This window comes from Barbus barbus (assembly GCF_936440315.1).
Source record: "Barbus barbus genome assembly, chromosome: 40".
NCBI lineage: Eukaryota > Metazoa > Chordata > Actinopteri > Cypriniformes > Cyprinidae > Barbus > Barbus barbus.
The window spans coordinates 4,317,527-4,344,011 of record NC_136718.1 but is presented as its reverse complement, the minus strand read 5'-3'; the positions used below and the strand labels follow the sequence as shown (position 1 = coordinate 4,344,011).

Sequence of the window (26,485 nt, the reverse complement as noted above, 5' to 3'; positions counted from 1 at the left end):
CTGCTATGAAGTAAAGCATCTGTCATATGACTCATAGTAATGCACATCAAGAATACCCTAATGACCAATTGCGTTTGCCAAGTATACAACAGAGCACACTGAACAGAATACTTGATCCCACAGTGCAATGCACAATATTAGTCTTTCCTGATTATTGACCAGGATTTAAGACATTTTCATTTGATAAACAAATAACGTTTGTATTACTAAGATGAAAACGCAATGCTACTTGCTGTATTAGGAAATGGCATACAAGAAATTAAGATTTGTGACAACAGTGTAGCATACTATTACCATTACTAATTGTTGCACCACACATTCTGATTCACATTAGTAAGTAATTCCACTCTGCACACAGCCATAATTTCTAGGTCTGTAAAGCGAATACAACTACTGTGTCAAATGTCGCATTTGTATATAGCATGTTTACACATTAAGTGCATACTATCCTTCTCACTATTCATCTCTCTTTTTCACAGTCACATATAGGGTTGAATTTGTGCACAATGCTCAAACCAAACTGTAGTATCTTTCCTTAGGAGTTCAGTTTGAGCTCCCTTCGCAGCCTGTCAATCACTACAGACATAGCAGAACCTCGCCTGTCTTAAATTATCCTCATTGCTGCCCTGCAATAATGAGGAAGAGTACTAGGAATGATGCAGGAATGGATTGGGAATGCTTGAGGCAATGGTTTGGGAATGCCATGGATGGCCCTTTACAGAGAAGCTAATGAGAACGGTCAACAGGGACTGTGTGTGCAAAGCTCACAGAAAGAGGGTCAGTTAGAGAGTGAATGTGTTTTTAGTAAAACCAAAATTCCCTGGATCCCAAGTCAATCAAAAGAAGAGGTGGTCAATGCATTCACATTTTTTCTTTTCTTTTCTTTTCCCAACCTGTAGAGTGGTCTTTCTCACTACTCTCTACATAGCCATTGGCCTTCTAAGTCCATACTGAAATAAGCCCTTATAATTGACTCATTTAGTACACAAGCTTGGCAGCAACACTGTGGATCACCCAAAGAAGCACATGGAAAACATCCTCACATAAACTACATGAGAGAATGCCTCAAATAAATTTTAATGGGTGTTCTCTTTAGCGTCTGATTGCAATTCTTACAAAATCACGGTATATGTACTGTAGTTTGAACTTCATTATAATGAACATTAATATCGATTTTTTTAAGCATGCATATACCTGATTAGCCTGTACTATATGCATTTACTCTATTCACATCAGTCTTTATTTATTAGCAGTTTATCAAGTGAAAGAAATTACATTATGTCCAATTTGTTTTATAATGAACTGTAGTAAGCAATTATATACACTGCCCTCCAAAAGTTTGGAAACGCCCTAGAAAAGTGGGGTTTTGGACAATATTGGCATGCATCCTTTTTAATTTGTGATAATTTTGCACTGATAAGGGACAACACAAACTACGAAAACATATTTTATTACATAAAGAGTTTATACATAGAAAAAACTAAAATTTTTGATTGATCAAAATATCCACCATTAGCAGCTATTACAGCTCTACATAATCTGGGCATCCGAGCTGTCAGTTTATTCAAACATTGACTTTGAATTGGCAATCAGTTGTTGAAGCTACAGTATTAAGGTGTGCTGACCCAGAAATCTTTTAAAAACCTGGGCCAAGCTTAAACCAGTAACCAGGCATCACAGCCGGCAAAGGGGCATGTCTGACTTTGACATGTATATATTGCCATTATTATGTTTTATTGCTGGTCTTCAAAGATAATGCTAACTTTTGGAGGGCAGTGTACATATTTTAAATATTTATTTTTTGTTGTTGTTTTGATTAGTTTAACTGTTAATAATAGTTGAAGACCGAGGTTGTCTCGATGCATTCTGGGATTGCTTTATTTCATAAAGTATACCTAGCTTTAATATTATTGAACATTAATATTTGATATACATTTTCATAATGTTGCAAAAACGTTATTAGAACAACATTCTTATGATGCTATTTGATCTTGGTGAATATTCTCGTAAATGTTGAGAGAAAACATTCGTATTATATTTTGGGTAAAAAAGAAATGAGTAAGATGTTATGAGAAACAGTAACATTTAACATTCTAATCACAACAAGAAAACATTTTAACATTAGAAAATTAAAAATTGACTTTCAAATAACGTTATATTTTGGGTGAAAACAAAGTTAGTAAAACATTGTAAGAAACGTTTTTGTACCTTTTAAATATTATTGTAACCACAACAAGAAATCTGGACATTTGGAAACATTTCAAAACAATGTTTCTAACCTAAATTTGTTACATGCATATGTGCTATGCTGCTTTAGTATTTGGCCAAAAGAAGTGGTCTTAAAAGGTAGCAAAATTGCACTGCCTATGTTTTTGAACAGTAATTGCATTGGTTGCACACCCATGATACTTTGCTAAAATGCTAAATGCTAAAATCAAGTTTAAAATCAAGTTGGGAAGCTTATTAGACTTTAGAACAGAGCTTATGTTTGTCTTTCAAACTTTTGTATCTTTCCCTCCCATTCACATATTCACAGTCTTCACACACACACACACACACACACACACACACACACACACACACATGTTGGTTTTTGTGGTTTATGGGGACTCTCCATAGGCGTAATGGTTTTTATACTGAACAAACTGTGTGTGCTATTGCCCTACACCAACCCTACACCTAAACTTAGCCCTCACAGGAGACTTTGTGCATTTTTAGATTTTCAAAAAAACACCATTTAGTATGTTTTTTAAGCCTTTTGAATTACGGGGACATAGGCAGTGTCCTCATAAACCACCTTCATATTGTAATACCTCTGTCATACCCCTGTCATTATACAAATTTGTGTCCTCATAAACCACATAAACATACACACACACACATACACACACACACACACACTCTCTCTCTCTCTCTCTCTCTCTATTTACCTTGTTGTATCCTCTATTCTGGAATTCTTATGAGCCACAGTTGCCGCATTTGGCCGCCAACACTCACTCAGAGTAAGATGATAACAGCACAATCAAAACAGGTCTTCTCTCTGTAAAAGCAGTTCACATTGGTGTCGTAAAAGAGGAAAATACTCAAATACACAGAATAAACGGTTTCATGCTGGCTGGCGGCTCTCCGGGGACTATAAAAAGAGAGAGATGTGGTTGTTAGGGGAAGAGTGAGAGATATACAGCCAGAGAAAACAGTGAATGAAATAAATATAGAGGGATGGAAGCCACATCTCAGAGTGATGGGTTTCAGCTTTTAGTGCTGAACTTTGTTCTGCTCTTATCTGATTTTCGGCGTGTGTGTGTCTGTATGAATGCATGTATATGCATGGCTTGCGTCCCAGTTCCTTAGAACTCAGTGACACTTTTGAAGATAGTTTGTGAAGAAGGATTCTGAAGTACCTCTCTCACACACACATATTTACTCGACATCCACATACAAACTCTGTTTATGACACTTGTGTGTGATGGTGCTCGTAAGACAGAAATACTGATACCATCAAAAGGTCTCAGAAACCACAGTCCTGGCAGTTCCTCTGAGGTCAGACCATCTGTACCTAAAGACCTCCTCACGTGGATTAAAAATTAAAGACCTCCATCAAAAACTCCCTCTAAAGTGGTTTATCATCATGACAAAAATGAGAGAACAATAAATACTGCTAGGTTGGCGGATATTTCACAAAATGCTTCCCAAGGTCTCTTTTTTGAACTGTAGGTGGTTCCTGATGACTTTAAGCTGACTAGATTTCTGGGTATCATAAATAATTTTTCAAGTTAAGTCAATGTCACATAGCTTTCCAATTAGATCCAGAAAATCTGATGCCACAGGAGTTTATCGCTGTACTGCCACATTTTGTGTCAGATCTGTAGTCAATCACCATTGATTCCCATGTAAATTTGACATGGTAAATAGCACATTGAAACATAAACCTCAAGAAAAGTCAAGTCTTTCGCACTGGAGGAACTATTAACTATGACTTTTCCCTCAATTAACTCCTAATTGGCTGCTTATTAATAGTCAGTAAGGTAGTTGTTAGGTTTAGGTGTTGGAGTATGCAGAATAAGGCAATAATATGTATTTAATTAGTACTAATAAATGGCTAATATTCTAGTAATATGCATGCTAATAAGCAACAAGTAAAGATACCCTAAAATAAAGTGTTACCAAATGTTCTTTAAACTAAATTAAAAAAAGTTATTTTAAGAGCAGTTCACTGAATGGTACTGGTTCCTCTATGAAGAAACCCACATTATTTTTGAGTGTGCATGCTACCTTAAAAGTAAAGGGTTTTGCACTTTACACTTACATTTGAAGAATCTATAATGAAGCTCAAAAACTGTATAGCCCTCATGCCAAAAATACTGCTGAATCTATAGAGTCACTGAAGAACCCTTTATTTTTAAGAGTTTCTACTAGCTATTATTGTCTCCGTCTGAATAAAGGGAGTAAAAATGAATAAATGGAGACAGGGTTTTGTTACGCCCTCATAAAGGGTGGTCTGGTGTCTGTGTTGTCCTTCATCAGATGTCTGTTGTTAGTGGCAGTCATTTTCTCACGCTTTATCTTCACTGTAATCTCTCTATCTCTCAGGACTATTTCTCTACTCTCATACCCTCTCATACTCTTTTTATCAACGCTTCCCATCCTGGTGGCCCTCAAGAAGCAGCGGGGGCTTGACAAAGTCAAACACAGTGTATATAGTAACGTCAGCAGCGCAGGACAGGCCAGAAACAGCATTCATTTGGAGTTGGTTTGGAGTGAGGTTTGGATGATGGAGACACGTCAAGTTTGAAGAGATCTCTCAGTATCAAGTTTTCAGAAGTGTCTCTGAAATATGGTAAAACGCTGGGGAAAATCCTGCATGAAGGCGGTTGTGTGAACTGCCAAAATGAGGTTTGTCTGCAGAAAAAATATTTGCGTAAAGTAATAGAGACCCTGAGGAGTAAGAAAGAAAGAGAGCTTTTTTTGGCGGTATTCAATGATCTGTACTTCTGTTAGGATCTGGTACCATCCTCGGTCTGACTGGTTGTGGAGTCAGAAAGAGATGCAGAAATACTTCACTTCGGATGATTCTGCCAACAGTATCATCTAGTTAGAGTTAGGATGAATTGCTGTTGATCCATTATAATGACTAACATACTTTAAACAACACAAGCTCATTGGAAATACAGTATGCTTGTAATGTCATTTCTGCAAAATAGCAAAACGTTGCTTTTTAATTTTTTTTTGCAACACTTTCAAAGTGACATTTAAAGTGCATTCAGTTCTGTATGAAAGATATATAATATAGCAATACTTTATTATTTTGGTTGTTGTACACAACACGACATTCATCTTTAAAAATTATGTAAATCTTACACTTAACCCTACGCTAAACATAACCAATAATGTTAACAAAATCAAACGATAAAAATGTATTTGCTGAAGCAACCATGCCATTTTATCCTGCTTTCACAAGACTTTCCTGTTCTTTTATCCTGACTCATATCCAAGTGCTCCACATTGCAAGTGCTGTGCTGTATCAGGTGGGGTACCAAGCAAGTTTACTACGTAAAAAATGTCATATGAAGCTGCCTGTATGATGCAAACAAAATGTATTAGTTTTCAAATAGTAAAGGTCATGAAGTCAGTATTGTGCAAGGACTTGTGTGGAAATAAGTATTTATTAACTGATAATCTGCCCCTGTAATCATAATTTGTGTGAAAAGGAATAAAAGTTTACTGCCACTAGTGTTCACTTCAGAAACAGCAGTGAATTGTATAGATGTGCTTTTTGAGCTCTGCAAAGATGTTTTTTCTAATGAGCCAAGGTTGATTTTAAAGAAATAGTTCACTCAAAAACTAAATTGTCACCTTTTTCATTCCAAACTCATATGATTTTTTCTTTCTTTCAGAGGATCATGAAAGAAGCTGTTAATAATGTCAATGCTACTCCTATTCATTCAATAGCAGCTGACGGGATCTGGGAACTCCAAACAAGAGATGTAAAAGCATGCATGCAATAGTCCATGACTTCTAAATACATATATAGCTTTGTGTAGGGAAAAGTCTGGAATTCATAATTTTTTTTTTCACTGAAAAACTCTCTCATCATAGCTATCATATTTGCACTTTTTCATATTCAAATTTGGCGGGTCACGATCTTTGTAGCCATGTTGTCGCAATTGTTGTAATATTGGGATGTAGCACTATTCTGATTGTTTACATTCTCAAAAAAAATTATTAATTATGGTATATCCAATAAATTATGATTTAAACATCATCTTCAGTTATTTTGGGAAAACAAACACAAATATTAATCACTCTATGTTAGTCTTTTTTTCCAGTTATTTATTTAGTTTATTTATTTTTGGTCCAATCAATACTCTTTAGCATAATTATGTCCTTCCCCCAATACCACCTGCCACTGACTAACAATAGCTAGCAAATCATGGCTCTGCTGAGCTGTGATGTAAACTGATGGCAGTTGGCTAGTTACACACACACACACACACAACAGCAACATCAAACACATATATTTGATATTCTGCCTCCACTTCCTTTTTCAATTAGAAATACATCAGCACAAGAATGTATGCAGTTTTAGCTCAGTTGTTTAGTTTAGATGCATGTGTGTTTGGGTGTGTTTTGTGTGTGTGGTCAGCATTAGTCTGTGATCAGTGACTCTAGCTGAGACAGAGTAAGAGTTGATGCTCAAGTGTGTGCGTGGGTGTGTGTAGGGTCAGGTCAAAGGTCAGCGTGTCCTAATCGACACAGCTCTCCATCCATAGACTCCTCACTGCAGGCGTAGCGACAACAGGGGTCAGCGGGGGCCCGGGGGTCACCAGAGGTCAGGGGATGGAAGAAGATGGGCCACACAGAGATCACTCTCACTCCAAATACTCTTCATCTCCTCAACGCATTCATTATCCTCACAAAAAGACCTGACAAGCAGTTTTTCCCCTTTGTTGATGTATTTCCTACTGAAATAGGAAGTTGAGGTGGGACATATTGATGAGCTTGATGGGCCTTCATATTAGACTTTGCATTCACTACCATTCATATGAATGCAAATGTGGGGGAAACATTTTTATTTTGCTTTTTTTGGACCATGTAGATTTTTCATATTGCTTTTGTTCTGTTTTAGAGAATAACATAAATATGTGCATTTGCTATTGAGTTAAAATTTTAAAAACAAGTTAATTTATCATACTGATGGTGTCAAACGTATTTAACAGGGATTAAATGCCACTAAAACGATTTATTGGGAAGTTTGTCTGTATCAGGGATTTTCTAAAAAAAGATCTATGTTGTCAATGGAAACTTTCAAACTGAAATAACTACATTTACTACCTAATAAACTCGATTTACTACATTGACTTTTCCCCATGATTTGTGGTTTGGAGGAGCCAGCGCTAGTCAGAGCCAGTCTTCAGATTTTGGTCAGTTGGAGTTGACAGATTTCACAGAAAATCACGTTGTGTATGATGAATACAGACATATTAGCTTCAGACAATACGCTGTTATAGTCTGAAGGCTTTTTATAGTCTATAAGATGCACAGGATGGTACCTCCCAACACTGATTTCAGATTGGCTTTCTGAGGCAGCATAATAGTTTAATGATCTACAACTAAACAGAGCAACTAAGCAAATATTTTAATCCTACAGTACACATTTCCCACTAGAAATGACATTAAAAATGGAAAAAATAAGTAAAAACGTACATTTACATGAAAACTGACCACCAACCGCAACTTTCAGATGCCATCTTTACTTTTTAGCTCAATTACAGAATCGAACGCAGATGATTGAGGGAAATCATCAATACTTCAGTAGACAGGATGTGACTTGATCATTAGATTGGGACGTGGCTTGTTATCTTCCTACATCTGTGTGCTGCCTGCAGAGGCTGCGTTTCTCAGATTTTGGACGCAGTCTATGATTCCGTCCGGCTGGAGGAGATTACACGTTTAGAACATTATTGTTGGTAACACTTTAGTATAGGGACCAATTCACACTGTTGCTTATTAAAAATGCCTATTATTAACATATTGGCTGTTTATTAGTGCTTATAAAGCATCCCTAACTCTACCCAATCCCTAAACTTAACAACTACAGCACTAACTATTAATAAGCAGTAACACAGAGGTTGATTGAGGCAAAAGTCATAGCTAATGTTTGTTATTGTTTTTATTTGTCGTGTGACTCCTAGCATCAAGACACATTAATTCAGTCAAAAACGACTGAATGAGTGAAGGTTAATAACACCAAACACCCTCATGACAGATCATGCAGAAGGTTGAAATACTTACTGTACTAATGCACTGAGGTGGATCTGGATATAACTGTCCTGTATACCTGCACAATTAACAATGCAAACCATATATAATGTACTAAGAGATTGAACAATACCCACAGACCCTGGTTTTAGTCTAATGGCCTTTGGCCTCAAAAGCCCTGTGCATCTGTAGGATATGCCCATTTTCCTCAGTCGTTCTCAGCAGAAACCTGTTTTTAATACATCCAGGTTGGTTGAAGGGCCATTATACTGCATCTAAACACAAACACTGCTGTGATTGTTAACGGAAAATTATATTCACATCCATCCTCCATTTACTGCGGCAGATTGTACGGCCAGGTTGTTTATAAAACATTACATCAAATAGCTTTAAAAATCAATTAAAGAAAACACAGTGTGCACATGAAACAGAGACCACACATGTTCATACTGAAGTGCATTAGCTCTGTTTGGAAGTCAGATGTAAATAAAACATGTCAGTAAAATGGTAATGTTAATTTAATTTAATGCTGTTATATGTTTAAATCTGGACCTTACATTTATAGGGTCTGAGGCAGTTTTATTATGGGATGTCCCTCACTACCCCCAAAGAGTTGACAATATAATAAGAGGCCCTTAGTGGCCCCCCTTTGTCACAGAAACTGCTTGGCCCCACAAATCAAACAAATAAATAAAATAAAACATTGTAAAAGATAATAATACAAATGATACAACATCATTATTGTTATTATTATTAGCCACACGATTATTATTTACGCGTGCTTTTAGTTTTATTTCGTTTTTCTAGAATTACATGGTGAACTTTCCCGGGAAAGTAAAATATGTAGCTCACGGCAACAAACTTTCCACCAATCAGATTGCAGAAACTAACTCCGTTACTGCCACTAACGTGGAGCTTTAGAAACTTTCCACCAATCAGAGCGCAGAAACGCGTTCCCCGTACGGCCAACAGCCAATCGGAAGGCAGAGCCAGTCTCCTGTACAGACAGTATCATGGAAGACCAGACCGGACTGAGATTTACAAACACAGCGAGCACAGAGAATCAAAGCAGCTCCTAACCTGTGTTTCCGAGCGCGTTTCGTCTGTTTTGTTTTGAAGAAAGGGGGTTTTCTGAAGTAATGAGGATGTTGGGCATGTATGTGCCGGACAGATTCGTGCTGAAGTCCTCTAAAGTTCAAGACGGGATGGGGCTGTACACTGCCAGAGCAGTCAAAAAGGTTCGTGTATATAAAACAAACTCTCAGCATGAAAGATGAAGTATGCGTAGAGCAGGACGCTTCTTCTGTTTTTACTTTGCACATAAAGCATTAAGTATATACTCCTGGTTGTAGTTGCATTCCTCTGTGTATCTGCTTACGTGTGCTGCCACGTCCCTTACAAACAATCACCATGGCAACCATCGCTTCCGCCAAAAATTCACCATGCCAACCACCATTTCCGCCTTAATACACAGCTGCTGGAGATATTACAGTACAACTGTGGGAACGTGCTATTAGTTTCCTACTGTATTCTACTGTCTCAATAAAAAATAAAATAAATAAATTCTGAAGCAAATACCAGAAAGAGTTTGCTCTTTTTTTTTTTTTTATTGAGCAAAAACAATAAATAGGCCATAGATACTATGATATTTGGCTGGAAATTGTTTGTAAGATGCAAGATAATACACAAAACACTGTGTATTATCCCAAAATAATACACAATTTTAAAAATAACAGTAAAACGTGTGTACAAAATTAAACAATTATCATCACCCTTAATACATAAAATATTATAATTGAAAGAATTTGCACTTAATCATTTAAAGTTTTAACACATAATTGCACTTATTTGCTAATATATACCCTTGTAAAAATAAGTACACTTTAGCATATCTTTAAAAAAAAAGTACTGACATCAATGCATGGAGTATATCATAGAGCCTAACAATACTGAACACAAAGAAAGTGATTCATGGGACGTTCTTTATTAGTGTGTAAATAGTTCAAACATACCTTTGGACAAATTCAAGTGTGCTTGAGGCCTCTTTAGGATACTGCAAGTTGAACACATAGTAAGCAGCGAAGGTCGCTGCCTCTCCATTCATAAGATTGTTGTGGGGCCCGTCACAATCGTTCCTTCCATGGACATCATCCACTTGTCTCTCCTAAAATGCATTAACACAATATGATAACTAAAGGAGCACTAGAAAGCTGCACTACATGAAAACACACACATGCACGAGTGGCGGTGTTGGCATGATGGGCGAAAGTACCAATTTTATCGGCTGGGAGACTTATGGTATATATCGGCTGTGAGAAGTTATGGTGTTTTTGGTAATTTAGACTAGGTTTTTTATGGATGCAATAGGCCTATATTGAATGATAAGCCTTTCCTTTCTTCTTTGGCACATATATCCATGTAACAACATTAACACGGCTTAAAACAAGGAAACTTTCTGTGAATATGAAAGTTGTTCAGGGTGCAATAAAAAATAAAGTTCAAACAAAATAAAAAAAATGTACCCAATATAAATTTGTCTGCTATCCCCTTCAAAGTAGTCTCCTTGTGCAGCGATACACAGTTCTCAGTGCTCCTGGCTTGGTTGGAACGCTCCCTGGAAGCCTTGCTATTTAAGCCTATCCAGGACCATCTGAGACGTGCTTTGGATCTCCCCTACTGTCTCAAAACTTAATTTTTGAAAACTTGCGTGTTTTCCACGTGCTGTGAGCGTTTGCGTTGTCACATTGGAGCACGCTGGATATGCCTAGATCCTCTTAAATAACACATGATCCAGAGAGCGTTTCAACTGAAGCAGAAGCACTGGGAGCTGTGTATCACTGGACAAGGACACTACTTCAAACGGGATAGTGGCCACAATTAAATCAGATATATTTAAGCTCTTTATCGTCACAGTCTCAATACTTTGATTTCAAATCATAATTATTTTTTTAATCTATAACGGCCATGTGCCAGAATTCCAGCACAGTGCCCAAAAACCTTAAGCCCTGTAATACACCTTAACCAAATAAGGGAAGAACATGCCTTGCACAATTAAGCAAGGTGTGCTGGTAGGGTCTCTTTCTGGATATCAGCAGCTGTGGCAGAGGGCTAGGAAAAAAAAAAAAAAAAAAAGTATTAACATTACAAAATGTATTACCAATTACACAACAAACACTAATTACAAATCTATTATTATTTAATATTCCATACAGTCTGGCTTTGAGACAAAGAAAATGGTCCACTCAACACTGAATAAAAAATAAATATACACTGTATTGCCAAAAATATTGGGTCACCCCCTTCTAATGAACATGTTTGACTACTTTAGTAATTTCTATGAGTACAAATTTTAATGTTTAAGCATATAATGATATTCTAGTGAATTGTGTGCTTCTAATTTTATAGCAACAGTTTGGACAGGACCCTCTATTCTAACATGACAGTGCCTCTGTGTATAAGACACGGTTCAAAAAGACATGATTGATTGAGTCTGTGTGGAAGAACTTGACTGGTCTGCAGAAAGCCAAGTCCTGATCCCAGCTGAACTCCTCTGGTGTGACTTTAAATGCAGTTTATTTTAGATACAGACAGCTTACGTGACACATGCTCTGCTCTTCCTCCCTGGTTCGTCAAGCACAATAACGTTATAACATCTGCTCACAGTTATGGCTAATTTACAGATCAATACTTTAATACGATTAAGACAATACTCTGATTAAGCATCTACCATGTAAACAGAGATTTTTGTTTACCTTAATCCGGCTGAAGTCATTATCGAAGTAAACACAAATCCAATTAAGACATGTGGAGTATTCCTATTTTAGTCGCATAATTGAAGTGCAGTACAGACATGTACACACCTTAATCACATTATTATTTTTCACCAAAAAATAATAATGTTTCACCACATTTTGTGACAGGATCCACACACGGCATGTCAACCGTTTGATGGCAAATAAAAGAGCTTCAACACCGCCGTAGTCTGTATGCGCGTACAAATAATTAACTGATAGATATAACAGTTCAAGAGAAATCTGAAAATATACCAAACGAAACAATCAGCCCTCACTCATATCACCCTATTAATATATCCATAGACTTATGAAATACGTTACATACCTGAGACGTGTTCCTTCTTCCAAAAATGATTAAATACTTCTGGTTCCGTTGGCGAGTAATTTCAAATTTCAAACAGCAGCGATCCCACAATGCTATGCGGGGGCTGTGAAATAATACTTTTACAGTGTAGTTACAATAATGCTACAGGACTGTCCGTAAATTTCCCGTCATGCATTTGCATTTACAGCAAAAACATGAATACAATGCGTTGTTGTAAAATTTATTGTAAAAATTACATCAATTGCTAACAGTGTACTTTAAAATGTAACTTTTTAAAAGTGTACTTAAGTGTGTTAAGAAATGTGGTCAGGAAAGTGTAGGCAGTACACTAAAGTGGCATTTGATTTAATCGATATTATGTTAGTGTAATTTAATAACAAAAAATATATAAGATTTGAAATACACTAAATTGCACATTCAGTAATGTATGGGAATGTATGAAATATGAAATAAACAATCACTCAGAACTTGTTGGTAAATTTCACAATTAGTTACGAAGAAATAAATTAAAATCTGCCTAAATTTTTTGGAAGTAGAAAGACTGAAAAAGCATTATCTTGTGAAAAATCTTTATTTTATTTTTTTAACAGTGTGTATATAATCACTTTATTTCTTATTAAGATTCAGCCTGGTATCTCCTGATTCACTTTCTTTGCTTGTCTTGAGTTTTGAATTGGTCGCATCTTAATTGGGTCAAGTCACCTGAAGCGTACACACGCCTTAGGAAATGCATTTTTAACATGTCACATGTTTTAAACTGTATTCTGAACGTCGACTTGACATCTCTCTAAATGTGTACATCTCAGAATAAGCTCTATGACACATAGACTCTTAGAGATCCCACAGAGCCTTTCCTTGATCATGTTCAGATAGCCCAGTCACACTCGCTCGCTCGCTCTTTCTTCACAGGGTGAGAAGTTTGGTCCGTTCGCAGGTGAAAAGCGGATGCTGAGTGACTTGGATGAAAGCATGGATCCACGACTGATGTGGGAGGTGGGTGACTAGACTCAACAATCTTTCTGTCGCTTTACCCACAATGCATTGCTATACGTTTTTGTTTTTGTGTCACTTGGGAGCACTTCAATTGCACTTCAAAGGCAGCTCGTCTCTTATCAACCCTTTTGAAAATGCTAGATGCTAGTTTATATCTGGTACAACATTTGAGTTTTTCTGAAGCGAATGAGAGTGGTTGCCCATACACAGACTGCTGGGATTGTTCATATTCAGTTGCCAAGGTGTTCTGAGTGCTTTATAATGTGTTGATATATAGTTTGTTAGGTATTAGGTTTCTGTCTCTGTCTCTTTTTTTTGTTCTTTTACTCTTGTTCAACAGAAGAAGACACTTCTGTCCCTCTATTGACGGTCTATGCAACTACCACTTTGACGCTTCAAAAAGTTAAAAAATTTAATGCATATGATCAGTGGTAATGTAGTCCAAATTTTCTGAAGAGACTCAATTGCTTAATATGATAAACAGATTTAATTTTAAGTCAATTATGGCAAACTAAGCATGCTTGCTTGACATGTGAGAACCAATGAGGTTCAATCTTGTGAGTTACACAGCACTTTTGAGCTCACGCAAGAACCAATGAGGTTTGTTCTCACATGTCAAGCAAGTACTGTTGAGCTTCTGTTTATGTTCGCTGATCAATAGAAATATGTGGATAATAGCCTAAATTCAATCTGTTCTTCATATAATGAAGAATCTTCATAAAATGTGGACTAAATCGCTACATTAATGTGCATTCGTTTTATGATCTCTCTGTGAACATTTTGAAGCGTCAACGTGGTAATTGCATAGACTGTAATCTCTAAGATTTCATTAAAAAATATCATCATTTGTGTTCCGATAATGTACAAAAGTCTTAGAGGTTTAGGGTTGGAAACAAGCAGAAAACGTCCAGTAAATTTCCGCAAACTTTCAAAAAGTTTATAAAACAAATGATAAAAAAAGATTCCAGAATTGTATGAAATTTTCCAAAAATTCAGGAAAGTTCCCAGAATTCTGGTAAATATCAGAATTTTCGTGAACTTTTCCAACCCTGACAGGTTTGGAATGATATGAGGGTGAGCAAATGATGACAGAATTTTCATTTCTGGGTGAACTATCCCTTTAAAAGTATATATTTTAAATATAAAAAGACTTTCAGTTAATGTAATATTAAAGAAATAAAAAGTCCCTTAAGTGACTTAAAGAGAGTTCATAACTATGTTTATTAACACATAAATACACTTTAAAATGCACTTTGTAATAATGTCAAATTAAAGTGCATTTTAAATAATTGCAATAAAGCACGTTAAATAATTAAAACTGTAGTGCGTTATTTAGTTAATACATTTTAAATGGACTAAATTACAACTTCACCACAAATGTGTAATTACAAATATATTTAACTACATGACATACGAGTTTTAATAGAAACAACATTACAATTATAATTCAGTTTACCATAAATACTTGTCACTAAATTTGACAGTACTTTACACTTTAACCATATGAAGTCCTACTTAAATGTGCGGTATGTATTTTTTCAAAAACGCTTAAGAAACTGAGTCAGGCCGAGTACCAAAACAAACTTGTAGCCAATCAGCATTAAGAGGCGTGTCTACTCATGATGCGGGGGAGAGCGCGCTCATCAGTGCTGCACAGGACGCACATTAGCTGAGCCGAGCTACGACAGAAATATAGAGATGGCTGATAAAAAACAAAAGAGTAAAACATCTGCAGAACAAAAGAAGGCTTACACCGGATGCGACAGTTATCTGTCAAAATCTGTCTACACTGGACGCAACAAAGCGACCGTTGAAAATTATTTGAAATTTGTGTCATAAATAAAACGCGACAGCAGTTTACTGTCGGGATCCAGTGTAGACAGCATTATTAGTGGTTATTAAAGCAATAAGCCCCAAGAAGCCGTGGTTTACAGTGAATTTATAACAGCTAAAAGGCATTGTCAGTGCCTAAAACCCCCTTTGCTGTTATAAATTCACTGTAAACCACGGCTTCACGGGGCTTATTGCTTTAATAAAATGGTCATTCCATATACTTAGTAAGGTTTCACAAAATAAAACAGCAAATAAGTGTAATAATAAAAACAGTATTCTTCCACCAAACAATGTAGTTCCTCAGAAACACTTGTGGTTGGAACCTACGGTTGGAACAAAGTGGTTGCCAAGCAACACACAAAGTAAACAAAGGTTTAGGCTTGTAGTGTAATTTACACCGGCTTCGAACGTGGCTCAGCCAATCAGAATCAAGGACCGGAGCTATCCGTTTAATAAAATTAGTTCTATAGTGGTTTATCACACCGTGCCGCGCGCATCTGGTGTAGAAACAAAGCACGGTTTTACGATAAGGCAAGAAGTAGGACCCGTGTAAATATCGGATCAGCTTTCCAGCGCTGGAGAGAACTCAAGGAGCGAGAAGGCATGTGATCAGACGTCGAGGTTGCTTTGTTTTTTTCTCGATAGGTCTTTGTTTCACAGAACTAATCATTGCCTGGGTTGCGTAACGTTACGTATGTGTGGGGCGGAGCTATCAAAATAGGGGCGATACCCTTTTGGGGTAGGGTGTGTTTGTTTTGGTGATTTCAAATATCAACATTGGCTGCCAGAAATCACTTACCCCACCTTTAAGTGGGTCAAAAACACTTTAGAGTTCAATTAATTGCTATTCAATTAAGCTATAATACTTTTTCAGTATTTTGCATTTAATAAGTGTCTGAAATATTACATTCATTTTGCACTTAATTAAATTCTGGTAAAGAGTGACATGGCTTAATTTTTCTCTCATTCCTTGTAAGTCTGTTGGACTGTTTTATTTTTCACCAGACAAAAACATCTCTCAACAAGTCACATGACTTGTGGTTTCATTCATGTCTGTAGCACAAATAGTGCACGATGAGTTACACCATGCAATGTTTAATACTTTGGGTTAGAGGTTTGTTCAGATTTATAATGATGTTTGTCTTTGCAAAGACCACTAATACCGTTTTCAGTTTTGTTTGTGTTTGTATCTCTCTGAACTGCGATCTTTGAGGTCTGACTGAATTTTAACCGTGTTGGAGAAGTTGTTGCCCCTCTTGTTGAGACAGATGCATCACTGCTCATCTCCAGGCAACCATTAATTGGACGAGACGTGCCAGCATGAACTCAACTCACGCTGACTCTCCCATGCCAGACACGTCTCCCAGTGCATGCCGTATCTAATATCCCATCAAATATCTGCTCTCGAAACTAAAGATTTGGGTTTATTTTCGGCTGCATTAAAGTTTTAATTATAACGCAGACCAGGTCGGGTTCAGCCACATTAGAGTTGTGATTTATTGATCTGCCTGCCCTGATGACACTATCCTGCACAAAGTATAGTGAGCTTAAATTCTCCCAAATTACACACTTGTGCATATAATTATTATGATAGATCATCTTAGTATGCGATCTTTGACTGTGCCGCTCTTTCATTCTGCTTGTGTGTTTTGATGCAGGCAATTTAAGGGAATTTACCTTTCAAGATTAGTCAGAATAAGTCGCTATTAGTCGGCGTTTCAGTAAGTTAAGAACAAGAAATGTCTCAAAATAATAATTTATATCCAAAAACAGTGGGACCAAGATACTCGTCAGATTTGGGAAAAGAGCATTCCTGTGGGAAGTGAGCAATGTTCCTGAAGACATCCAACATCTACCATCTGTGCGCTTACAATGATGAAAAAGATGTCCTGTTTGAGAATTTGTCTGATCACATCCCTAGTAAAAAAGTAATATATTTAAAATGCATTTATTTCATACTAAGCATTGTTCAAATATGTAACACATTTATTGACAAATTGCTCCAGACTTAGTATGGTTCAGCTGGATCAACGATCCCTAAAACGTCATCAAAAAAAGCATGTCATTTATCTTTTTATTATTTATAATAATATATTACATGTCACTTATGATGCATTTTGTAGTATTTGAATTAATAAAATAATATCAAAAACATCACAGCACTATCATGCTGTTTTTAAGGTCTGTGGTTGGATCAGTGGACACTCACTGAAGTCGAGTTTTACTGTGAGATTATGGCAGATACCTGTAACATTGATCTTAATCAGTGTTCAATGGAGAAGAGGCTCTGTGTGCGTAATTTTGGGTCCCAATTGGACGGATAAAGTTGAGAAGATATAGCTTTGGATAGTTGGACTCTGTGCTTTCAGTGACTGTTTAGAGGTTGTTGAGGAGCAGCATTGCCACTTTGATTCTGTTGGGCTGGCTTGTGACCTTTGAATCTGTGTGCTTCTGCAGGTTCGAGGGAATAAAGGTGACGTGCTTTATATCCTGGACTCTAGTAACCCTCGCCATGCTAACTGGCTTCGCTTCGTTCATCAGGCCCCTTCACAGGAGCAGAAGAACCTGGCCGCCATTCAGGTATGAGAAGATGGCACAGCCTGATAACCACAGAGATCTCTTCACACACTCACAGTTTGGGGTTAGCATGTTGCTAAACTAATACTGCAAAACTCTAAAAGTGGGGTCACATGTACATGTGAGAGTAAAAGCTTTCCATACACAGATTTTGCTACAAATTTGCCAAACTGATCAACAGAAAGCTGCTTAGTTTGAACCTTTTCATTTTTTTTTTTTAAGTAATAGTTCACCCAAAAATTTTAATTGATGAGTTTGTTTCTTCATTAGATTTGGAGAAATGTTGCATTGCATCACTGGTTCAGCAATAGATCCTCTGCAGTGAATGGGTGCCGTCAGAATGAGAGTCCAAACAGCTGATTAAAAACATCACAATAATCCACACCACTCCAGTCCATCAGTTAATGTCTTGAGAAGTGTAAACCTGTGTGTAAGAGAGTCATTAGTAAGATGGTTTAACTTTAAACAGCTCTAAACAAGTTCTAAACACTTTTTCACTGGAGGAAGTGTTTTTGGATTATGGATCTGTACTTTGGCCAGAAGTGATGGTTTAAAGTTAAAAACGTCTTAATGATTAATACATTAATTGATGGACTGGAGGGGTATGGATTATTGTGGTGTTTTTATCAGCTGTTTGGACTCTCATTCTGAGGGCACCCATTCACTGCAGAGGATCCATTGGTGAATAAGTTATGCAATTATGCAAAACATTTTTCTAGAACAAAGCATAATTGCTGGTCTGGTTTTGCAACAGCCTTCGCATATAGGGTACACCTTAAAGTGCTGCCTACATAGGGTACAGAGCCACAGAGTGAGACAGCAGCTTTGCATAAGGCTCAGAAACAGAAGCAGACAGCGGAAGGGAATGAGATGGAATGAGTTGTTTGTTATGTCTGGCAGTGTTGATGTGCTTTCGCAGTGCCAGAGATCTGAAAACACCAAAGAGTGTGGAGATAAGAGGAGTGTAATGAGCCTTAGATCAATAACACACACAGACACATGTGGGCGTACACATGTGAGGTCACATGAGCTAGATATGGCAGTTGAGTAGCATCCAATGGTGCAGTGATCTTGCAACCTCCAGTGCCCTAATCACAGTCAGTGTTAATGCACCTACAGCAGCTCATGATTCAGATGCAATTATGGGAATAATGCTATGATTACAGAATGATTTCACAACTCATCTCAACACATACAAACATAATATATCTTTGTGCTTAACATGCAATAACTCGCTGGAGTTATTCACTATAGAATCAATTGCAACAAAACTCGAATGTAAATGTGTAGTATGATTCTGTATGTTAGACCTGTTGTTAGGGTTGCATGATAACGGTAATTGATAAAATGATATCTATTTGGATGATTATTATTATTCCCTTAAAAATTATAAACATGAATAGTAATCAAAATTGTTGTAATTTATGAAATTTCTTCATAATTTCATGTCAGCATCGATCAAACTTAAATGCATTGTTTATTTTAGCTCATCTAGTTTGCTGATTTATTATATTTATCATATACATTGACATGCTCTCTACCTTATGAAAACTTACTTACTTACTTACTTTTGTCATTTAGCAGACGCTTTTGTCCAAAGCGACTTACAAATAAGAAAAAGTAACTAAAACTAAAAAGTTACAACTCTATAAATACTATCTACCCACATATTTAAGAAAATAAAGAAATTAAATAAAATTAACACATGCATATAACAACAACATTTCAATAATAAACATATCAATGAAAAAATTTAATAAAAAGCTACTACTATCCCTTGCCGGTGTCCCTGCCCGGTGGAGTCGCACGGTAGAGTCGATGGTCTTTACACTCTTTGGTCTTCACACTAAGAGGGCTTCACACGACGACTGCCGCGACCGCTGCCGCGGTATAATAACCTTTATTATACCAATCTAACAAATGATCGTTTCAATTCAGCTGGACCCACTTTCCTGTTTATCAACTACAAATGGCCAAGCAAGTGCACACACTGACAAGATACACGATACAGTACGAGACCAAACGCAATTTCAGCAACTCTCATCCTAGTAAACAAAATAAGCCTGAAACAAAATAAACTGGTGTAAAGAATCTTCTAAAGCTAAATCAAAAGTTAAGAAAGTGAAATGCCTCATTTTATTTCAAATACTTGCAATCAATATTTAGTAAAGTAAAGTAAAAAAGTAAAGTCGTGACGTATTGTCAAGTATGGTGACCCATACTCGAAATTGGTGCTCTGCGTTTAACCCATTCAAGTGCACACACACAGCAGTGAGTAGTGAACAAATGCACACACACACACACACACACACACACACCCGGAGCAGTGGGCAGCCATGCTGCGGCGCCCGGGAAGCAATTGGGGGTTCGGTGCCTTGCTCAAGGGCACCTCAGTCGTGGTATTGAGGGTGGAGAGAGCGCTGGACATTCACTCCCCCCACCTACAATCCCTGCCGGCCGGGGACTCGAACCCGCAACCTTTCAATTACGAGTCCGACTCTCTAACCATTAGGCCACGACTTAGGCAATAAAAAATAAAAATTCAGCAGTCAGATGTTTGTCGAATCGTTACTGTAAACAAACAAACAAACAATAAATACATAAATAAATAAATACATACATGTATACATAACAAATGGTAGCAACCTGTTTTAGTTTACAGATTGAAATTAAATGTACAGTATATATAGCTGGTGTCATTAACACAAATTACATTGTGATAAACATGGCACTAAAATAATACAATAAATAATAATTTAACATCATACAGAATTCTGTGAATATCAGGTTACATTATTTATTGTACACTCACCTAAAGGATTATTAGGAACACCTGTTCAATTTCTCATTAATGCAATTATCTAATCACCCAATCACATGGCAGTTGCTTCAATGCATTTAGGGGTGTGGTCCTGGTCAAGACAATGTCCTGAACTCCAAACTGAATGTCAGAATGGGAAAGAAAGGTGATTTAAGCAATTTTGAGCGTGACATGGTTGTTGGTGCCAGACGGGCCGGTCTGAGTATTTCACAATCTGCTCAGTTACTGGGATTTTCACGCACAACCATTTCTAGGGTTTACAAAGAATGGTGTGAAAAGGGAAAAACATCCAGTATGCGGCAGTCCTGTGGGCGAAAATGCCTTGTTGATGCTAGAGGTCAGAGGAGAATGGGCCGACTGATTCAAGCTGATAGAAGAGCAACTTTGACTGAAATAACCACTCGTTACAACCGAGGTATGCAGCAAAGCATTTGTGAAGCCACAACACGCACAACCTTGAGGCGGATGGGCTACAACAGCAGAAGACCCCACCGGGTACCACTCATCTCCACTACAAATAGGAAAAAGAGGCTACAATTTGCACGAGCTCACCAAAATTGGATGGTTGAAGACTGGAAAAATGTTGCCTGGTCTGATGAGTCTCGATTTCTGTTGAGACATTCAGATGGTAGAGTCAGAATTTGGCGTAAACAGAATGAGAACATGGATCCATCATGCCTTGTTACCACTGTGCAGGCTGGTGGTGGTGGTGTAATGGTGTGGGGGATGTTTTCTTGGTACACTTTAGGCCCCTTAGTGCCAATTGGGCATCGTTTAAATGCCACGGCCTACCTGAGCATTGTTTCTGACCATGTCCATCCCTTTATGACCACCATGTACCCATCCTCTGATGACTACTTCCAGCAGGATAATGCACCATGTCACAAAGCTCGAATCATTTCAAATTGGTTTCTTGAACATGACAATGAGTTCACTGTACTAAAATAGCCCCCACAGTCACCAGATCTCAACCCAATAGAGCATCTTTGGGATGTGGTGGAACGGGAGCTTCGTGCCCTGGATGTGCATCCCACAAATCTCCATCAACTGCAAGATGCTATCCTATCAATATGGGCCAACATTTCTAAAGAATGCTTTCAGCACCTTGTTGAATCAATGCCACGTAGAATTAAGGCAGTTCTGAAGGCGAAAGGGGGTCAAACACAGTATTAGTATGGTGTTCCTAATAATCCTTTAGGTGAGTGTAAATTATAATGACTAATTGTTTTCACTTCCAAAAACCGTAATTTCACAGTATTTTTCTTTAAAATCACAAAATGAAATGTCCATATGATATGTTATATATTTTCCCTGTATAGTAAGGAAACTTAAAATGGTCATATGCTAAAAAGAACATTATTTTGTGTATTTGGTGTAATGCAATGTGTTTATCCGCTTTAAGGTTCAAAAAACACATTATTTTCTACATACTGTACATTATTGTTGCTCCTCTATGCTCCGCCTTTCTGAATTGCATTGATTTTTACAAAGCTCATCGTTCTGAGAAGAGACATGTGCTCTGATTGGCCAGTTATCCAGTACGTTGTGATTGGGCGAATACCTCAAGCGTGAGATGGAAATGTTATGCCCCTTACCATATTGTGATGCCGTGTCCCGGCGCCACGACACAAAAACAATAAAACCCATTATAAATGAGGCATTTGTTGCATCCAGTGGGGACATAATTACTGATTATAATGACTTATACTGTTTTTTTACACGTCACATTGCATCGCACTGTGTAAACATTACCATGTCTGCATTTGTGATCGGAGAAACGGCGAACAACAAGCACTACTCTACACAGCTCAAAACTCATGCTTGAATAGTCAGTGGTAAATTCTTTAAATAAGAAAACATACTTACAGGCTGTGAGTCAGAAGCATCAGACTGTTCTTGCAAAGTTGGAATTGCCCCACTTTATAGAAACAGTCTTTGTGCAAGCCAGCATTAAAGGCTACTCTCCCAGGTTCAGGAAACAGTCCTCCGTAAAATGCGCTGCACACACTCTAATATTTGGGTTGAACTGTTCTGGAACAGTGTTGTAAATACAACTTAAGCACTGATTTCTAGTTGTGTCCTCTTTTGGAAGCCCAAACAAGTACTTTCTCTTTCACATCAAAACACAGCGTCTCCAGGACATGGCGCCGGCGGCAGCAACAATACTACAGCGAGAATAAAAGTTACGCCTTCTTTTATTGCGTATACAGTTGGGTGGTGTTTTGCAAATCTCCACATACCGTGACGTAGACATGTGGGGGCGTGTTTAAATGAGCCGTTTTAGGGCTGCGTGGCAGAGTCTTAACTTTGATAAAGAATATCTCTTTGGTTTTGAGACTTTAGTCTTTGCAACTTTAGGGATCTTATCTATCCACAAACAGCTTGTAACACTCCAAAGAGAAAGGAAAACCTGAAATCGCATCATATGACCTCTTTAATGTTAACCAATTAACAGGTTTTTGCTGTAATTTTTTACAGTCACTTTCATTTGCATAGACTAATTCATCTAGAAGCTGAAATTGTGATTTTGTGGTTAAAACACTATTAAATGAAGTCCTATGTGTTCTCATAATATCAAGATTTTTTTTATCAGTAGCATTTTGTTTTGTTTTTCTATAAACTAAATTAATACTATGCTATACTAACTATAAATTATTAATTTTTAAAATTGAATGGTACATTTATATTTTTGATTATGAATTCTTTCACATGGATGGAAGCAGACTGGTTTGCTCAGTCGTTGCAGTGTGTCTGTGAACGGGTCTCTGGTGAGTTTGGGATGTTGGCGATCTGATGGCCATTACAGCAGAATCAAGAGAAGAGAGTCTGTTTCCTCACACATGACACTTCTCTCACCATCTCCCTGTGGAGAAATCTGGGGCTGTGTTTTTAACATAATGTACAGCAACTGTGCTTTTTTCTGCATGACCTTTTAGGAAATGAAGGTCTGATAAAGCCATTAAACAGAGGTTCAAATGTTTGTCCTTTGACCTTAATCAGGAAGCGCTGCTGATCTTACGCTTCCCCTCGTGTGAATGTTTGATTGCGTCTCCCAGCAGATCTCTGTTGTGTTGTCTGTTTAGTGTCAGACGACACCTGGATCTTTGCTTTTCTACGTCTAATTCAGTTTATGTCTTTTGTAATAAGACACACACACACAGACACAACAGCTACTTCTGGTTCTCTTGGCTAAAAGTCTTATTGCAATATTTTACCAGTATCAGCATGGGAACTGATAATATGTTGAAAATGAACTAGCAAAAAAAAATAAAAATGCTGACTGCTTTAACTCAAGTTAATAGCAACATGTAAACCATGTATTTATTTTCTTTGATAAAACATACATTTCTTCTAACAAAGTCTTTACTGTCACTTTTGAGCAGTTGAATGTGAATGAAGCAGCTGACACTGTTTCTTTATACAGGACGGAGAGAATATCTTCTATCTGGCTGTTGATGACATCGAGACAGATACAGAGCTTCTGATTGGCTACCTGGACAGCGATATGGAGGAGGAAGAGGATGATCTTGAGGAAGACCAGGACATCAAAGATGAAGATGGGAACAGTACAGAGAGCAAACACCTCAGTGCAGAAACAGGTATGAGTGTTTAGTGTCTTTCTAAAATGGATAATGAATGAAATGAGTGATTGGGTGGGTCTACAGATTGCCATCTAAATCACAACAATTTGGCATAAATATAATGACATAAATAACAGTCATTGTGAATAAATACAAATTTCATGTTTTTATTGTAGTCTAATGGTGCATAAAGTACATTTAATTGTGTGTGTGTGTATGTGTGTGTGTGTGTGTGTAGAGCTGGTGATTAAGAAGGAAGATTACCCATGTCTGCTGTGTGAGAGCAGCTTCCCCAGTGAAGAAGTGTTAGCTGAACATCTTCAGAGTCTTCATCAGAGAGGAAGTACAGAGGACAAAGAGTTCAAATGTCACACCTGCGGAAAAGAGTTTCCTGTCAAACAGGCCTTGCAGCGCCAGTCAGTACCACACACACACACACACACTTTCACAATATACAGCTTATCAGTGTCTCATGTCTTAATGCTGTTGATTTGCAGTGTTCTTCACTGTACAGAGAGCTCCGCTTCATCAGGAGACCCTTCAAAAGCTCATCAGTGTGTCCTGTGTCACAACACCTTCTATTCAGAGTCCAGGTAAATCAATGTGTATTCGTTTACATTCTAATATGCAGTCCCCATTTTCACGATCCCTTGAATATCCTGTTTGACTTGGAAATATGCCACATTTCAGAAGAGAGCAACTAAAATTGAGTGTTTTTACGTGCAGTTTTGAGCAGCACAAAGAGGTGTGTAAAGGAGACGGTCGGTTCATCTGTAAGGTTGAGAGCTGTGGGAAAAGATTCAGGAGTAAAGACGCCCTGAAGAAACACAAAAGCAACGTCCACACAGGTTTGCCTTGCACACACACACACACACACACGTGAAAGTGAGACCGAGGCGAGTGCGAAATTACCCGTCTGTAATGAGAGTCTAATCAGCGGCTGTTTAACATCTTCATTAATCTCTTCATTTCTCATCCGCTCTTCATCCCCTCTGTCTGTCAGATAAACGCTAAGCGCTCCCTCCCTCTCTACACTCATCTTTTCACCAGACTCTGTCTCTCTGCCAGAAGCGCAGACATCTGAGAAAATTAGTCAAAGACCCCTAATCGGCTGATGAAAGCGCGTATCAGAATGTTTTCAGTGTTATTGTCAGTAATTATAATTGGACAGTTTAGCCACATGCAAGTGAATCAGTCTTTTGCAAATGAATCCAAACAGTAAGCGATTAAGCCTCGGCGCTTGTGGAAGTGCTTACAGCTACATTAATGATTGTGTGTTTTGCTATAATAAGAGTCTTTAAAGATGCTGTTTTGAAATAAAGGCTTGATGTATATGTTACAACGCATAAACCAAACCTCTTTTCCATTGTTCTGTTCAGTTCGTTCTGAGCTGTATATATCATCTCTGTCCAATTGTCAGACATAAAATGTAAAATGAAGCTAAATGGTACAAAAGTAGATATCTCACATTATAATCAACGAAACATTATACGCTTTGCATGCCAACAGCTTGACAACTTCTATTTGTTTGTTTGCAATGAAGTTATTTTATTTACAATTATCATTAGTGTGAATTGTTTGCAACAAATTTCATGTCATTATTACAATAACTTCTAAACCGTGACATTAAAGCCAACCCAAGAAGCACTCTGGATGTTAAAATATTCTCAAAATCACAACTAAGGTCACATTTGTCATTGTACGATGACATTCACTGGACGTAGAAAAGCAAAGATCCAGGAGTCTGGAATCTCCCTGTGCAGACTTTGCACTGGATTTAAGTTTTGTTAAACTTTGAACACACAAATTTGCTGCGGTGATCAATATATGCCTATTAAAGAGACCCACTCACCCTCAAGTTGTTCCAAACGTGCATGAGTTTCTTTCTTCTGTAGAACACAGAAAAAGATATTTTGAAGAATGCTGGTAACCATTGACTTACATTGTATTTTTTCCTTATTATTGAAGTCAATGGGGACCAGAAACTGAAGGAAGAAACACGTACTTGAGGGTGAAAAAATGAAGAGTTTTCATTTCTTGGTGAACTATCCCTTTAAGATTTAACAGTATGCCATCATGCTGAAATTAACCAATCACAAGAAATTTAAAGAAGAAAACACTGACTAACATTAAAGTGTATTTATTACCGAATAAAATGCTAGAAAGTGTAGAATATGACCTTTTAAATGACATTTTTAAAGCCTGTTTTGAGGTGTCCACTTCCTTTTCTATGGGAAATGCGTATTAGCTGACCTTTCACCCCTGTTAAATATAGTTGTTTTCGTCTTGGTGTTGTACTTCA

General features: G+C 37.4%; 1 protein-coding gene across 1 annotated transcript in view; it reads left to right on the top strand.

Annotated features, from left to right (window-relative positions):
* Positions 1-9,244: 9,244 nt before the first annotated feature.
* The window catches only part of LOC306859120 (PR domain zinc finger protein 5-like), a 73,949-nt gene continuing 56,708 nt past the window's right edge, over positions 9,245-26,485 (top strand). The window contains exons 1-7 of the mRNA XM_079399979.1: positions 9,245-9,497; positions 13,288-13,371; positions 17,662-17,784; positions 24,027-24,201; positions 24,422-24,599; positions 24,681-24,776; positions 24,910-25,031. Of these exons, the coding sequence (XP_079256105.1) occupies positions 9,399-9,497; positions 13,288-13,371; positions 17,662-17,784; positions 24,027-24,201; positions 24,422-24,599; positions 24,681-24,776; positions 24,910-25,031 (877 nt within the window). The 5' untranslated portion in view covers positions 9,245-9,398. The remainder of the gene's footprint in view (positions 9,498-13,287; positions 13,372-17,661; positions 17,785-24,026; positions 24,202-24,421; positions 24,600-24,680; positions 24,777-24,909; positions 25,032-26,485) is intronic.